This window comes from Mirounga leonina, unplaced genomic scaffold (genome assembly GCF_011800145.1).
Source record: "Mirounga leonina isolate KUSES-001 unplaced genomic scaffold, KU_Mleo_1.0 Mir_376, whole genome shotgun sequence".
In the NCBI taxonomy this organism is placed as follows: Eukaryota; Metazoa; Chordata; class Mammalia; order Carnivora; family Phocidae; genus Mirounga; species Mirounga leonina.
The window spans coordinates 9546748-9562972 of NW_023270718.1; the positions used below are offsets into that span (position 1 = coordinate 9546748).

The 16225-nt window shown below is 61.6% G+C and overlaps 1 protein-coding gene across 3 annotated transcripts in view; it reads right to left on the minus strand.

Annotated features, from left to right (window-relative positions):
* Positions 1–16225, minus strand: part of ZNF787 (zinc finger protein 787) — a 27845-nt gene that overhangs the window by 5518 nt on the left and 6102 nt on the right. The window contains exons 1-2 of one of the 3 annotated variants that reach the window (XM_034986275.1): positions 14892–15915; positions 3789–3877 (exon numbers count right to left, since the gene is read on the minus strand). In XM_034986275.1, the coding sequence (XP_034842166.1) occupies positions 3789–3867 (79 nt within the window). In that variant the 5' untranslated portion in view covers positions 3868–3877; positions 14892–15915. Of the gene's footprint in view, positions 1–3788; positions 3990–14891; positions 15916–16225 lie in introns of those variants that run through there. The other 2 variants (XM_034986274.1, XM_034986277.1) reach the window with 2 other exon arrangements.

A 16225-nucleotide genomic window follows, 5' to 3' on the forward strand; every position in this document is an offset into this window, starting at 1 on the left:
CCCCCCCCCGGCTGTCCCCCCCCAGCTGCCTCAGCCTGGGTGGGTGGCCTGGCCTCTCTGCTCCAGCACTCTAGCCGGCAACCCAACCTCGCAGGATGGCCCAGCGGCTGGAGGGAGCGCAGGGCCGACAGGAAGCGCTTCTAAAGCACCAGCCGCTGTGAACAATGGCACCTACTCAGTCTGCACACCATTCCCCAAAATACCCAAATCCAGGGAAGAAAATGCTAAAATCCCTGAGGTTTCACAAACGCCCTGGGCAGGTCCATGTCATGGAAGGGAAATGCGACCCCTTGGCTCTTTTCTGTCCCGTGTGCACAGAGCGGCCGGAGAAGCACCGCCCAGGTGACCGGCTGTCTGCCCTCCACCTGGGTCACAGCCCGGCAGCAGGGGTCAGCTCAGTGTGGAGCAGGCCAGAGGCGATCCACACGGAACACGGCGGGAGGAGAAGCGAACACAGCGCCCGTGCTGCCAACAGGGAGCACTGGGCTTTCGCTTCCGTGGCACACGAACACACGTGGGGCTGGGCTGAGGGCGTGTGCAGAACGACTCCGGCCTTGGCGACGGTCAGAAGACATGCCGTGGGTCCCCCTCTGCCTCCCTGTCATGGAGTGGAGTCTCCCGAAGCAGGAAGATACAGGGCGGGGCGGCTCCCAACTTTGGGGACAGAGAGCTGGAAAGTCCTTCAGACAGCATCTGGGGGGAGCCACCACGGCCACCTCCTCATCTGCACCGGAGGCCCCACCACCCGACCCGAGGTCTCCCAGGGGCCCTGAGGCAAAGCCTTCCCTAGGGAAGGAGCCCCGGGCCCACGGTCGCCCACGGCTCCTGAGGGGCTGGCCGCCTCCAGGCAAAGACAAGGCGCCCGGGGCTCGGGGCTCCTTCCCCCACAGCAGCCCCAGAAAGCTTTCCAAAGCGCTCCTGAGCCCCCAAGGAACGCCCTTCTCCCTGGGGTGACATTGCTGGGGCTGCCCACGGCCAGTCCCCTCTTCCTCACCGGAAAATCCCAAGCACAGGGCTGAGCGGGGATAAGGCAGGCACGGTGACCCTGAGGCCACCTCCTAGGTCGCGCGTCCCGATCAGGATGCACCCGGGGTTGCCGGGAAGAGAGGCCCCAGGAGCCAGTTCTGCCCCTGCCCCGCCCCCTCCCTGTCCTGCATCTTCAGCAGGGAGGGGGACGTGAGGGCCAGAGCTGAGGAACCACCTCAGGCGTGTGGCCAGGACGGCACAGACAAAGCCGCCCAGAGCCAGGATGTCGGCGGCTCGTGGAGAAATGGCTGGAAGCGCCCTGTGTGCAGCCTGGTGTCCCAGGCGGCTACACACCGTTCCCGTTAAAGCCACGACAGGAGGGCTCTTGCTAGTCCCACCTGGCCGCCGCGTCCCCTGCCTCAAGCTGTCCGCGGGGCCTCCGATCCACAGCCAGCCGCGCTCTTCTCCAGCCAGCGGCCCGCACCTCCCGCGGTGGGCAGCCCCTTCCTTGGCGAAGCCTCCCTGCCCCCGACGAGCTGGGCCCTCTGGTGAGGCGGTCTCCACGGCAGTCCCCTCTGTACCCACCACCAGTCTGGGGGCCCCGTGGGGACAGGGAGTCGGCCTCAGGCACACCGTCCCCAGCCCCTGACCCACAGGAGCAGTGACAGGCAGAGCTTGCCTCCGTGCCGCAGACGGCGTGTGGCTGACTCCAGGCACGGTGAGCAGTGCAGGGCACGGGCATCGCGCCCGGCAAGCCAGGACCTCACGCCCATCTCAAGAAGCTCATGCAAGGGGCTGTGGACAGGGATGGACGCAGGGACTAGGTGGAGGTCAGTGCAGGGTGGCAATCCAGGAGCCAGGGGGGCTCTGTGGCCACATCCAGAAGGTACTTTGTGAGTGGACACTCGATGGGCCAGAAATCAGATTGGGGGGGGGCCCCGGGGAGCCCCCACGGTCGGCTGGGCCATGAGGCTGCGACTCAGGGCTCTGACAGCACTTTCCACCTGCCATCTTCAGACCCTGGGCCAGGGGATGAGCCCACCTGCCTGCCTTCTCCCAGCCCCGCCCCACTCTTGAGGGGGCCAGCACAGACCCCAGCCCCTGCCCTGCAGGCCAGAGCTACCACGGACATCAGGCTGGTGTCTCAGGGCGGGAGTCTGGCACGATCAGCCCACAGGAAGCCCCACCCCCAGGCGGGCAGCACCCCCCCGGGGCAGGCCCAGAACCATGGAATACACGGCCACTCAGAAGCATCCAGGCACAAGGCCTGCGAGCTGAGCGAAGGGGGGGGTCAAAATGGCGTGGCCCCCAGCAGGGGGTGGCTGGAGCAGGGACGTCCAACAGATTCCCTTGGGGGAGAACAGGCTCAGGACAGCAGGCTGGACAAGGGGGAGGTGAGAACCCACCTGTACATCGTACAAGTTTTATAAGGAGGACGGGTTAACGGAGGACTCGTAGGATTAAACCTGACTTACTCCAAGGCAGATGTACATTTTGGAGAAAACTGGGGTTGTTAACTCAGACTGGGTGTTTTGTTGGGTGAGGTAAGCGTTTTGTAGCTGTCGTTCGTTTTTGCTCTTAAAGAGCCCGCACCTGCTGGAGGACCTACGGGTGCAAAGCAGGACATCTGGGATGTTCTTTAAACTCTCCAGGAGGGAGAAAAGGGTGCAATCGGAGAAATAAGACTGGCAAGGGATCTCTAAGCCTGAGGCTGAGTGCAGGCAAAGTCATGGCGTGACTGAGCTCGAATGTTCCCATAATATGCAGACTTTTAAATTAATTCTAAAAGGGCTAGAAGGCCAAGGACGTGCATCGGGGGAGGCAGGGGAAGGAGGCCCGGAGGGACACAGCAGGGCAGGGCGGGCACGGTCCCCCCACGGAGGGCAGCCGGGTCAGAGTGAGCATGGAGCCCCCACGACTCCGTGTCCTCCCTGGTAACCAGGCCGTCCCGGCCTGCCTGCAGGGAGCTTCTCCTTATGCTCCTCGGGGTGCTCTTACATTAACGCGTAGGGGGAGGCCAAGAGACTTTGAAAACCCTCCCCAACCATGGTGCAGGTCCCCGTGGCCCTCCTGGAGGACGACCGCGGGATGCCGGCCCGGGGCCAGACCCAGCGCCCGGCCGTGCGTGACGTTTGACCGGCACGTGGCCACACCCACTCACTTCCATACTGGCTGGCCGCCCTCCCACTGCAACAGCAGAGTCTGCAAAGCCAAAAGTCTCTCTCCTCTGGCCTCCACAGTAACAAACACATTTGCTGACTCCACGCCGGCATGACACCCGGCACGAAAACACACCAACAGCAGCATGAAAGCCAAGTCCAGGCTTTATTTCTCGGGTGCCCTACAGGAAAAGCCCTGGGAAGGAGGGTCTCGGCGAGCAAGCCCCAGGCCCCGTGTGCTCAGAGGTGAGTTTTATTCAACCCAAATAATGCTTTATTAAACACAACAGGGTACCAATAGTGAAAGAGTGGCAGATTTCCCCTAAAAACCCAGATACTCAGCTTTCCCCCCACAACTGGCACACATCACCCCCTCCTCTGTGGTCCTGTCACCCCGGCCCCGTGACGCCCACCCCGTCTACAGCTTCTCGCTTGAGACACCTGCGGACCACCCAGAAACAGGGCAGGGGGCCAGGACGCTGGAGAGCGAGGGGCCTGGGCCGTGAGGGTGGAGAGGACAGCCGGAGAGCAGAGGCACCCAAAGGCACCCATGACCCTCTGGAGGAAGGAGGCATCACTCCTGAGCCACAGGAGCGGGGGAGAAGGAAGCCGGGGTCCAGGAGGGATACGGGATCAGCTGAGACCTGCCCAAGGCCACCTCACCTGGGTTCTCGTGACTGGCCATCTGCTGGTCCTCGGAATCCAGCGGCCCCGGAGACCAGGCCTCTTCCCGCAGCTCCATGTCTGGGTCCCTGTGAGAAGGGGAGGAGACGGAAGGACAGAGTTTACAGGACGCCAGACTAGACGGAGGGCCCCAGGACGGCAGGCACCACGTCGGCTCCAACCCGTGCTCGAGCTGCGAGCGCCCAGCTCAGCCCTGGCAGGCCGAAGGCGCACGCGGCGGGTACCTGAGGGGCACAGAGAAACGGCCCGCACCTCCCCCTGCACAGGAGACCAGCCCAAGGCCACGCACCACCTGGGGAAGACGACACACCGGGGCTGCAGCGACCCGGCCAGGCTCGTGCCCCAGCTCCACCACTCGCCAGCTGGAGCCCGGGGGGAGACTCCAGCCCCCCGCCTCAGCCGCCCCCGCCGCCGCCTGGCGCCCGGATTGCCGCCAACACCGCACACACATCTGACGTGCGTGAGGCTGAAACAAGACGAAGCAGGTTGGCAGCTCTAGCCCCAGAGCCCGCCCCCGACGGGACAGTGAGGCCAGCTGACCCGGGCGCACAGGTCCTCTAAGGCGTTCACGCATTCAGGTCTCTGAGCAAGACCCCACCCTGGGGTCCGGGGAAAGGGGCCGAGCCTCCAGGGTATCTGCACCCACAGGGGCGGCCAGGCAACCCCGGCCTCTGGGGGGGGGGGGGCAGGCGGAGCACTTTCTGCGGCCTCTGTCCCTTTGGATTTGCCCCATCTGGAGGCCTCGGGAAATGGAACGCTGTGTCACCAGGCGTTTTGTGTGTCTTCTCTCACTCAGTGTAATGTTTTCAGGGCTCATCCGCACTGTAGCACGTGTCCGAATTTCCTTCCTTTTCACGGCTGTACAACACTTCACTGTATGGATGGACCACATTCTGTGTGTCGGTTCACCCACCGACGCAGATGGCGTCTGGGCTGTTTGCACCTCGGGGCTGAGGAGTAAAGCCGCTACGAACATCTGAGCGCACGTACCGTGTGGACATGTTTTCATCTCACCACCGCCCATGCCACCCCATGCAACGGGCCGTGCTGGGGAGAAATCTCTCACCTCACTGGCCTCGAGGGTCAGGTTCTCACCCACTCACCACCGCCCTGGGGGCAAATGCCATTTGGCAGGGCCTGGCTCTTGGGGCAGACAGCCCAGGCCTCCCCCTACTGCCCCTTTGGGCCTCCACGCTGCCCTGAGGCGAGGAGCTGGGCAGGGGTCTCCCCTGTGTTTGGAGTTGGCGGGCAGCATAGGGAGACCTAGGCAGGCACCCGGCCCCAGGTGGGCTCGTCAGTCCTGCGCTGCACCAGAGCCTGGCACTGGGGGGACCCTTGCTGGCCCTGGCAGGAAGCCTGCAAGTGGGCAAGACTCCTGGTGAGCAGCTACGCAGCGTCCCACACACAATGGACTGAGACCTGGCCCCTGAAGCTGAGTGCACGCAGCTCCAAGCAAACCTCCAGAGTCCTGCATCCCCCATCCCACACGGGGACCTCACTGCAGGTGAGCACCTGCAGACGAGCACCTGCCAACGGCAAGCATCTGCCCGCGGCACAACATGCCGGGCCCGCGTCTCTTGAATCCCCCACTGACAGGGAGCTCACTACCACCCAGGCACCGAAGGGAACCCATTCCACTGCTGGGGGAGCGTGAACCCGCCCCTCAGTAACCTCCACTGATCTCTGAGAGGAACTCTGAGAACCTGCCTGTCCAGTTAATAAACACTCACAGACACAGTGAGCCGTTCCCTCTGCCAACACATTTCCCAGGTCCAGGCCCCGTTCTACGCAGTTTAGACGCCGTTAACACATTTGGTTGCATCACAGCCCTCTGAGCAGACAACACTGTCGCCCATCACGCAGATGTGCAAACTGAGCCATTAAGTGGCTGAGATCTGAAGGCAGACGGCACGCAGAGAACTGCGAACGCGGGTCATGCGGGCTGGGTCCTTGGGACCAGGAGACGTGGCAGTGACCAGGCAGACAAATGCTCACTCACGCAGCAGCGTCCCGCGTGCCTCCCACGAGCCAAACCTGGACGCCGGGGTCCCATTTTCCAGCCACCGGCCCGGCTCTGCATACCCTCCACTGACGTGCTGTGAACGACCACCATCCCCACGTCACAGCAGAGGACATGAGATCACAGTGAGGTCATCAAGGAGCAGGGACAGGACGCCAACGGTGTTGCTGTGGAATCCTTGGTCCCAACTGCTCTGCCATCCTGACACCCAACTGTCAACAAGGACCTAAAAGAGCACGGGGCCAACCAAAGACAAAGCCAGGCCTGTCTGGGGGGCCAGGAGGCCACGCTGGGGGACACCGAACAGGGGATGGATGGGAGGCGGGGGCCTGGCAAGAAGACTGCAGGTGGCCCCTGGGTGGAGCCTGCAGCCAAGGCCCAGGCCTCCTCACGGCAGGCCCTGCCACTGACCACGACAAGGAGCTACCACGGGGTCGGGCCAGGTCGGCAGGACACACACAGGGGTGCCCTGTGCAGGTTCTCGCTCCCGCGCATCATCACAGCACCCACCGTGACACGGCAGCACCTGCCCGGCCCGTCACAGGCTCCCCTCCACACGGGGCCCTTATCCGACTGGCTCTTCATGTCGGCCTGATGAGAAGACAAGGCGGGAGCGCCGTGTGCGGGATGGCATGATCCTTTCCTCCGCACTGGTCCCCATCACCCCCACCCCACAGGCGTGGGGGTCTCCCCAAGGGCCAGCCGTTGCTCAACCCTGGAGAATGTGGTGTGGTGAAGAGGCCACAGCCCCAGTCTCGTGACAGAGCCCTGCCAGTGAGGAGCAAGCATCTGAACGAAAAAGGCCATTTCAGACGATGAAGTTCAAGGAAGATCTGCAGGGAGGGGAAGGAAGAGGAGGGGAGGGGAGGGCAGCTGCACCAGGAGGTCAGTGGAGGATCTCCCAGAGGGAAGAGCCACAGGGGCAGGTCTGCACGAGAAGCGTGGGGGGGGAGGGATGCAGGGACAGCAGGTGCAAAGGCCCTGCGGAGAGGCTAGAGATGCAGGGGTGGGAGGGTACTCTCGCAGGGCTTCCAAGGCCAGACGGATTGAGTTGTTGTGTGAAATGTGGTGATCCCTCTGGGGTGGGCGCCATTGCGACGCGTGTTTTACAGACGAGGACACTGGGGCTCCCAGACGTCGGTGGGGCCGGTCCTGGAGCTCGCCTGCAGCAACAGCAGGAGCACCTGGACGCAGCAGCGAGGGTGGGCAGCCAGGATGCACTGGCACAGTGCCGGGCTCGGGGCCACAGGGACTCCCAGGATCCGGGAGGGCACGGAGCATTCTTCCTCCCCATCTGCCCGAGGCATCACCCCCTCAGAGGCCTCCCAGCCCCCGATCTGCCCTCCCCTAGACCCCACAGGGTGCCCAGCACCCACACCGGCGCCAGGCGCCCTCAGGGGCTGAGAACAGGCACGTGCCACACCCACGAAGGGGTCTGAACAGAATGGAGGCTCAAGAGACAAATGCATGCAACTCTGTCCCCCTTGGCCGCCCCACCCTCTGGGACCCCACAGGAAGGCCAGCAAGCCCCCAGCTGAGAGCTGGTGCCACACATAGTTCGGGGGGAGCCTGACAGTCCGGGCCACACGGCTGCAAAGCCGCAAACAAGCGCTGGGAGCCCCTGGCCAGGCAACCAACCCCCTTCTCCTGGGGCTAATCTGAGGGGAAACCCAAACCTCAGAAAATGCTTCCTGCAGGGAAAAAAAAACTTCATCACAGCCAGATTTAGAGCAGGAAAGAAACTGGAAAGAACCCGTCAGCACCATGTGGGAGAAAGCCCAAGAAAATCCCACAGATGCCACAGCCCCAGAAACGACAGCTGATGGCAGGGAGAACGTGTCTAACTTTTTTCTTTTTATCTTCATTTTCTCAACTTTTCCATTTTTTTAGAATGAGTAATTACTTCTGCTATAAGGGAAAAAGACGAGACGATTCTTTTTTGGACGTCCATAGGATTATGCATGGCGATGGGAAAATCGCCGGGTGCTGAGGGGGCACCGTGGGGACGCACAGCCCTCGGGTCACACCAGGTAACCACGCGGCCACAGAAACCCTTGCGCACGGCTGCTGGGCACGCAGACGGTGCGGCCACCGTGGCAAACAGTCTGGCAGCTCTTCACATGATAAACAGACTTAGCTTGTGACCCTGTGACTCCACCCCTAGGTATACACCCGAGAGACATACAACCCGCGTCCACACGCAGACTCGCATGCGAATGTTCCGGCAGTGCCCGTCAGAGCGCAAACACCAGGGGAGAAGCCAGGCACAAAGGGCCGCAGAGAGCGGACTCCATCTCTCGGAAACGTCCAGAAACATCCAGAACAGAGAAGATGGCTGCCAGGGGATGGGGGCGGGGAGGGAGAGGGGCTGCTAATGGGTGCAGGGCTTTTTGGGGAGTGATGAGAATACTGTGGAACCAGATGGTGGTGAGGATTGCACAACGTTGTGAATATATTAAAAATCACTAAACTGTACATGTTCAAAGAGTGGATCTCACGACATGCAAATTAGATCTCAACTAAAAAGTAAACAGACTTTAAAAAATCGTATGGGGCCCGCTGATTACAAGGCCACAAACACTGAAAATGAGGTAAGAGGAGAGCATCTCTCCACTTGCTAGATGAAACATTTCCCCATTCGTGCACCACTTAATAGAGCCAATTACATCTTCCAGGAAAACAAGGGGTGCCTGGCTGGCTCAGTCGTTAAGCGTCTGCCTTCGGCTCAGGTCGTGATCCCAGGGTCCTGGGATCGAGCCCATGTCGGGCTCCCTGCTCAGCGGGGAGCCTGCTCCTCCCTCTGCCGCTCCCCACCTCATGCACCCCTCCCCCAAATAAATAAAACTTTGAAGAAAAGAAAAAGAAAGAAGAACGAGGTAAGAAAAGGAAAGACACAGTCAGTGCTCGCAGGGCTGGGGGCAGCAGGGCTGAGGCAGCGGGCCGGGACAGCCGGCCCCTCTGCCCTCCTGTGTGTGTGGAAACTTGTTTGCTAAGTGGGTGTGCTGTGCTTCCCCTGAACATTAACGTGCAAGTCACTGAGCAGGGACTTCCCAGACCTGAGTCTCCACCTCAGGCCCACTTCCTGCAGCAAGAAGGCCTCGGCCTTCTCTCCGTCCCCTCCCTGTCCGCCCCCGCCATGTCGCTGTCCTCCCTCCCCAGGAACCCCAGGGCTCTGGGGCCCCCCGGGCCAGGAGGCGTGGCATAGGAGCGCCTCTCCTCCGGCTGCAGGATGGCGGCGTCAGCGCCTGCCCTGTGGCCACGAGATTCCCAGGTGCTCAGTGGGCAAGGGGGCCTGTGGGTCTGGAGCAGGGCCGGGTCTCCATCAGGGACATCCACCCAGAACAGGCCGCCTTTCTTCCTGAAAGCAGAAGATGGAGCCGCACGGCACAGAGCCCTCCCTGGACCAGGAGGAAAGAAGGTTCCTCCCTCCAGACCCCGGAGAAAGAAGCCCGTATACACAGACACACAGACCTTCTCTCTCCTTCAGGGCCCCCGGGGGCCGCAGTCTCTTTTCCACCACCACAGCCCCTCGCTCAGCCCAGTGCGGCACATCTGTGGGTCTTCATTTCTCTTGCTCGGGCTCCCACGTTTGTGGAAATATAATCCGTGTGCTTTTCTGCCGTTAATCTGTTTCAGTCCGTCCAGCCGGAAACCCTAACAGGGCAGAGGAAAGTCTCCCTCCCCTCTGCAGGGGACAGGCTGGAGCCGAGAGGGAGTCAGCCGCCCGCCTGTAAGCTGCCCCCTGCTTGGAATCGGTTTTACCTGTGTGTTTAAACGGTCACACTTTAAAAGACGTCTAAGTAGCACACCAGATCCTCCATTTTGCCCCTTGGCCTGTAAGGCCCACAATATTTACCTTCTGGGCCATCACACAAAACGTTTGCTGACCCTGACGTAAAGGAGCAAGGACTGCTGAGATGTGGGGGGACACATCCCAGGCCAAACAGATAGGAAAGGCCTGGAGGTGCCGTGCCTCCGACGGGAGGGAGAGAGGGGCAGAAGGCAGGCCGGGTGGCTGTGGGGGCCACAGCAGGGATGCCCGTCAGAGGAGGCCCCGAGCTCGGGGGTCAGGGCTCTGCAGTCGCCATCCTGAAATCCCAGTAAGGTTACCCTGCATCTGTGTTTTGCACACGAAGTGTGATGGAACAAGGAAGCACGCAGCGGGGGCCCGGCCACTGCTCCCCACAAGGCCCAGCAAGTACTCCCAGGGCGGGGAGAGGGTCAGGACAGCGCCGGAGCCGGGGACTAACCAGGGGTCCTAGTGAAGAGTCGGGAAGGGTGTTCACTAAACATTACCCAGGTCCCTTCCTCTCCCACTCACTCATTCATCACTCAAGAAGCTGCTGAGGTCCTGGGTATGGACCTCAGCGTCACGGGGGAAGGGCTGCAGACTCCTCCCCTCCACAGAGGTGCGTGCAGAAACACTGGGGTATGGCCTCAGCGTGACCAGAAGGCCCCCCACTTGCTCCAGACGAAGTCTGACTACGCAATTTGGCCCCTTCGGAGGCCCTGCCTACCCCCCATCTTCCCTCCCAACTCCCCCCGTTTCTGCCCCCCTCTGTGACTTCGCCCAGCTCTGACCTCCACTCCCCAAGGTGAAGGGTAGGCCTCCCCCAGCCCACCCCAGCCAGGCCCTTGAGCAATCCAATTAGCACAGGGGCTGACAGGGCCTGGCTGCTATTAAGCTTGAGACAAATTATTGTTATTATTGTTGTTATTAGACCCCGCCCACCTCCTCTGGATGCCAGCCCACCAATTAGCCCCTCTCTTTCTTCTGCTGCCAATCTCACCACCTCCCCTCCCCCGCGCCAGCAACCAGATGCTCCAGACAACTCCTGCAGAACAAGGGCCCGTCCTGCACCTATGCCCCAGGCCCTGCCCTCCAGGACACCCCCCTGCTTTCTCGGTCTCTCTCGTCACCGTCCTCTCCCCTCCTCCCTCAGAGCCAAGCTCCTGCCCTTACCTCCCCCCCAACCTCGAGGTCACCAAATCCAGTGGCTCTTTAACCCCTGTGCTGTCAGCGAGCAGAGTCCAGCACACACTCCCCTCCCAGCCTCCTCCTTCCCACCCCGTCCACCCTTACCCTGCCTCCCCACGCCCACCCCCGCCCAACACCCCTTTAAAGTCTGCTCCCCACATCACAGACCAACTCATCTTTTTAAGTCACTCAATTCCAACAGCCCAACTAGAGACAGGCAAAGGATCGGAACAGATACTTCTCTAAGGAGAATACAAAGAGCTGATAAGCACGTAACAAGATTCTCAACCTCATCTGCCATCAGAGAAACGTACATGAAAACCACAATGAGATCCCACGGTATCAGGACGCACATAACAGAAAACACAAAACATTAAGGGCTGGCGAGGATGTGGACAAACTGGAAGCCCCGTGTGTTGCTGGTGGGGATGTGAAATGGGGCGGCCACTGTGCAAGACAGACTGGCAGCTCCCCAGAAGGCAGAGCACAGAATGACTATGGGATCCAGCAACTCCACTCACGGCCATAAACTCAAGACAGACAAAAACACGATCGTGCAAAAATTTGTACACGCACGTTCACAGAGGCATAAATCACGACTGCCAAAACTGGAGACCCCAAATGCCCATCAGCAGATGAATGGATACACAAACTGTGGTCCGATCATTCCACAGAACGTTATTCCGTCACATAGAAGATGGAAGCATTGACGCATCGCATCCCAGAGGAGCCCTGAACACATCACACCACGTGAAGGAGCCACAGAGACCGCGTTGAGCGTGAAGAACGGCAAACCCACAGAGACAGGATACAGATGAGTGACTCCCAGGGCCTGGGGGCAGGGGAAGGGGAGTGGGTGCAGTCTCTCTGGGATGACGACAATGTTCTGTGGGGATGGGTGCACCTACCCGTGAACACATCAACCCCCACCCCACCGTGCACTCTGCAGGGGGGTCATGCTAGGAGACTCACGCCTCCGTGAAGCCGCTAGAGTTTGCACCCCTGCCCTGCCTAAACCACCCTGCTGCACATGCCCACGGCGCGTCACCCCAAATCCAAACCCACCCCTGTAACTCACCCAGCCCCTCAATACCACTGCCCACCTCCCATCTGCGGCCTGTCCTCCACCTGCCTGGCACCTTCTCACCTCTCAAGGGTCCACCCACGCCCCGCCCCGCATCATATGGCCGGGCTTCCTTCCTCCCCAGCGTGCACCACCACCTGGAATCGCCCGCCCAGCGCACATGGCTCACTGAGAGGAAGCAGCCTGGCATTGGAGTCCTTGACTGGATGGGGGCCGCTCAGGCCTCAGACCCCTCTTCGGCCTGGGTGGTGATGCCCCACAGCCCCACTGGGGTTGCAGGTAGACCCCTCCGCTCTCCTCAGCAGCTCCTACCCACTTCCCTTTTCTGGGCGCGGCTTCACCCTTTGCTCCAGGCCTGAACACCCATCTGTTCCCTGCTCTACCTCCCACCCAGACCACCTCCCACACCCACAGCTGGTCCTGCCAGGCTCTCACCTGTGCTTTCAACACTGAGGACAAGTCGCAACACCATCAGAACCTTAAGCCCTTTTCTGAGGGGGGGGGAAGGGGCCCTCTGTCAACTTTTCCTATTTCTTCCACGATAACGTTTGGATTTTTTCCATCTTATCGGGAGTCAGCTGGGTAGGTTGTACTTCCCCAGAAAGCAATCTACGCCTCTTTCGGGTTTTCCAGCACATTGAAAGAGCTGAGCAAAGCAGTCCCTTATGATCCTGCTCCTCTGCCCCCCCCAACCCCACTTTCTTTCGCTTTTCCTTGTCTGGGCTGCCTTCACAGTCCTCCCATGAAGAGGACGACCCTACTTCATGGCTTTCTTTCTCCCACCCACGTCCCACCTGGCCAAGCAGGCCTCACCCTTGCTGTCGGCCACCGTCCCTGTATCCTCAGGGGCACCAACTGCCCCTGCCTCCAATCCTGTGCAGCCTTCCCAGGGGTGCAGTGCACGCCACCCCGGAGCCCAGGCAGGTGGCAAACTCCAGACACCCTGGTCCCCACTCCCTGCTGTCTCCAAAGGAAACCAGTTTCTAGAATCCCTAGAACCTCCCCGTACGGTTACGCGGCAGGCGCGGCAGGGAGCGTGGAGGCCACCTGCCACCACCCAGGAACACCGAGCATCCAGATCTTCGGACACGTCCGTGAACACTCCTGATTGTTAAAGTCTTGGCAACTAACTGAAAATTGCTTAAACAAACAAAAACATTCTCTAGGCAGGAAAAAAAAAAAAAATGGAAGCATGCCTATAGGCCATGTAACATCTGTCACCCCTCAATCAGGCCAGACCCCCATTCCCTGGTGGATGTGTTTGCATCCTTCCACCTTGTCCATTCTCCCCATGGAGCTGCTGTCAGGGCCCAGGGAAAGTAGCGCCTTCCCCAGGAAGTCTTCCCAGACTTCTCCCTTCCCTCAGCTCAACGGTCCTCTCTTTTCAAATAACCAGGCACAGACGACATCTCAGATCCTGTGCACAGAGTGCAGTGGGTTCATAATCCGGATCCCCACAACCACTGTCAGAGGTGAGGACAAGCTCTCTGGGCAGGCGGCCAGAGTCCGACTCAGCCCCACCACCCAGCAGCCATGTGACCTTGGACAAGGTGCTCCGGCCTCTGTGCCCCTAACCCTCACAGGCCCCGCGTCAAGATCAAAGGAGACAATGCATGTGAAGTGCTCAGCCAGAAGCCAGGCACCCAGACCGTGCCTGGTGACCCCTGATGAGAACTGTTAAAGCTGGGGTTCAGACAAGTTTGGTGGCTGACTCAACACCACAGAGCCACCAAGTAGAGGAGCAGACTCCAGCCAGGCCGGCCAGCCTCCAAGGTCATCGTTCCTTCCCTCCTCGTCCTCAGGATGCTGGCACTGGCTCAACTGCCAGAGTTACAGACGTATCCTGCAGCCCCAGGTGTCAGGTGGCACAGCCCGGGGCCCAGATCCACCCAGCCAGGCTCAGCCTGGCTGGCGGCTCAGCAGTCAGGAGGCCACAGCTCTCTGTGCTTCTACAACAAAGCCACTGGGACTATTAGTGTGAGTCACCCCTGAAACGAGAGGCTGGGGCTCGGAGTGCCCTGAACCAGCCAATGACCCTTCGTGACAACGCACCCCATGGCAGAGGGAGCGAGTCCCCAACCCGATAACCTTTGTCTCCCCCAGACCCCAGCCTTGGCCAAAAGCGGCTTATGGCGAAGGGCCAAGCTCTGGAGTCACATGCAGACCAGTGCTCCCTGTGCAGCTGTGGGGCCTGGGGCTCCATCCCATGCCCCTGAACCGGGGGCAACCACTCCCATCCCAGGACCTCTGAGAGCTCAGGACAGTGAGGACCAGGCATAGAACCAGGCACAGGACCAGGCACCTGCCAAGTGCTCAGGAAGCAAGTGCTGTCAAATTTAGTCTGTCACCACCAAGAGGCCAGAGCCACAGCTGACTCCTGGAGGCCCCAGCACATGCAAGGCTTTGGGCAGATGGAGGACAACCGAGCAAAGTTCGGAAGCTGAGATGTGTCTGAGCATGGGTGCCCGGAGAGCTATGTACCCGGCAGTGACTACCAGACACCTCCGGCCAGCCAGGCCATTGCTGGAGGCCGAGGGCCAGAATGGTGAGCCCAGGGTTCACCATCACCCTCCCCCGAGTCCCAGGGTCCTCTAGGCCAATCCCTCCCTGTCCTTCAAGACACAGGACACACCACCTCCCCCAGGGACACGCTTCCCTCTGGGCACCTATAGTTCTGGGAAACTGACTCCCTGACAGGCCTCCAAGCAGCTGCAGGGCAGGAACTGCGACCCAGGGTTGCCCGGCTCTGAGTGGGGCACAGGGAAGCCTCAAGAACGTGTGCTGAGAGACCCTTCTCTCCCACCCCATGGCAGAGTGCTGTGACCACGGGGCCCATGGGCCCAGCACAGGGCCAGGCTTATCCAGGGAATGCCGGACTGTGCTCTCCGCCTTAAGGGAGCCAGGAAAGAGGGAAGTGACAGGTCCACGGTCACCATGCTGGAAGAGACAGGAGCAAGGCCTGACCTAGGAATGCTTGGCTCCAGAGCCCTCCTCACATACCTTACACTCAGCTCTCTCGAGGTGTGCTCTGGCTTTAAAAGGAATACATCAAGAGCTTCCCTACCAAGTCATTCCTTTCCATCCACGTAGAAACTGAGATGCTGCGCTTATTTGTGCGGCAGGCTCACCAACTGCCAGGTGTAGAGCTGGGATCTGAACTCGGGTCTGTCTGACCCCAGCACCGCTAACGCCGCAGTGCTGCGCACGGGCCAGGCATGGGGACCAGCCCTTGGAGTTCTCCCCTCCTCGCTCGCCAGGGCGGGGGTGGGGGTTAGATCTGGAAGGCTTCCAGGGGGAAAAGCTAAGACAAGAGATAACAGGTGGGAATCTGATCTGAATGCTCTCGGGGCTGAGGCAGAAGGCAGGCAGGTGAATGACAGCTGCGTTTGCCAAAGAGGCTTACAGTCTGAGAAGATAAGCCCGGGTCAACGGCAACTGTGCTTCCCAGAGCAAGGGCAGCCCTGACTCCCACCTGGATCCTCAGCGCGGCCCAACGCGGGGCCTGGCAGCAGGAAACCGCTCTGGACGGGGCTCCCACGGCCCCCCTGACCGCCCCGCAAGGGCGCTGGGGGAGGGAGTACTCCGCGTCCAGGTCCCCGTCTCTGCCCGCCCGCTGCAGGGCCTTGTTCATGCCCGTCCCTGGTGCCCAGCATGGGGCCGGGCCCTGGGGGAGCCTAGGGGTCACTTTCCGTCGTGCGACGCCGCCATCCTGGCCTGCCTGACCCCCGTCTCCACGAACCGGGGCGTCCCCACTTGCGGCCGGGGCTGGGCATGGGGAGTCAGGCAGCACGGCTGCGCGCCCGGCCACCGTCCTCCCCGGTCCGCGGGCCACGCGGTGCCTGACCTTGGCCCAGCCACTTCCCCTGCGGCGCACGCGCTTCCTGCCCGCCGCCCGCGCCGGGCCGAATGAATGAGCCTCCCGCCGGGCCACAGCCCGTCACCCCCGGCGGGATCAAAGGCCGCACGCAGCCCGCCCGGGGCGGCAACGGAACCCGGGCTTCTCCGAAGAGGGGAAGGAGCGGGGAGGCGGGGGAAGCAGGCCGGGGACCCAGACGCGCCCCCCGGGCCGCCGTTTCCGGTCAGGCCGGCCCGGCCCGCGCGTCCCCTGCCCCCACCGGGGCCTCAACTTCCCCCGGGAATCGCCACCACTTCCGGCCACGACCCGCCAGGGAGGCTGCGGCGGCCCCACCCCCCGAGCCCCCAGCCCGAGCCCCGGCGCTGCGCAGGCGCGCTCCCTCCCCGGCGCGGCCCCGCCGCGGCGCCGCGCAGGCGCGCTCCCCGCGGCTCCGCCTGGCGCGCCCTCGCCCGCCCGCGTCACCGGCCGCGCGCCCACT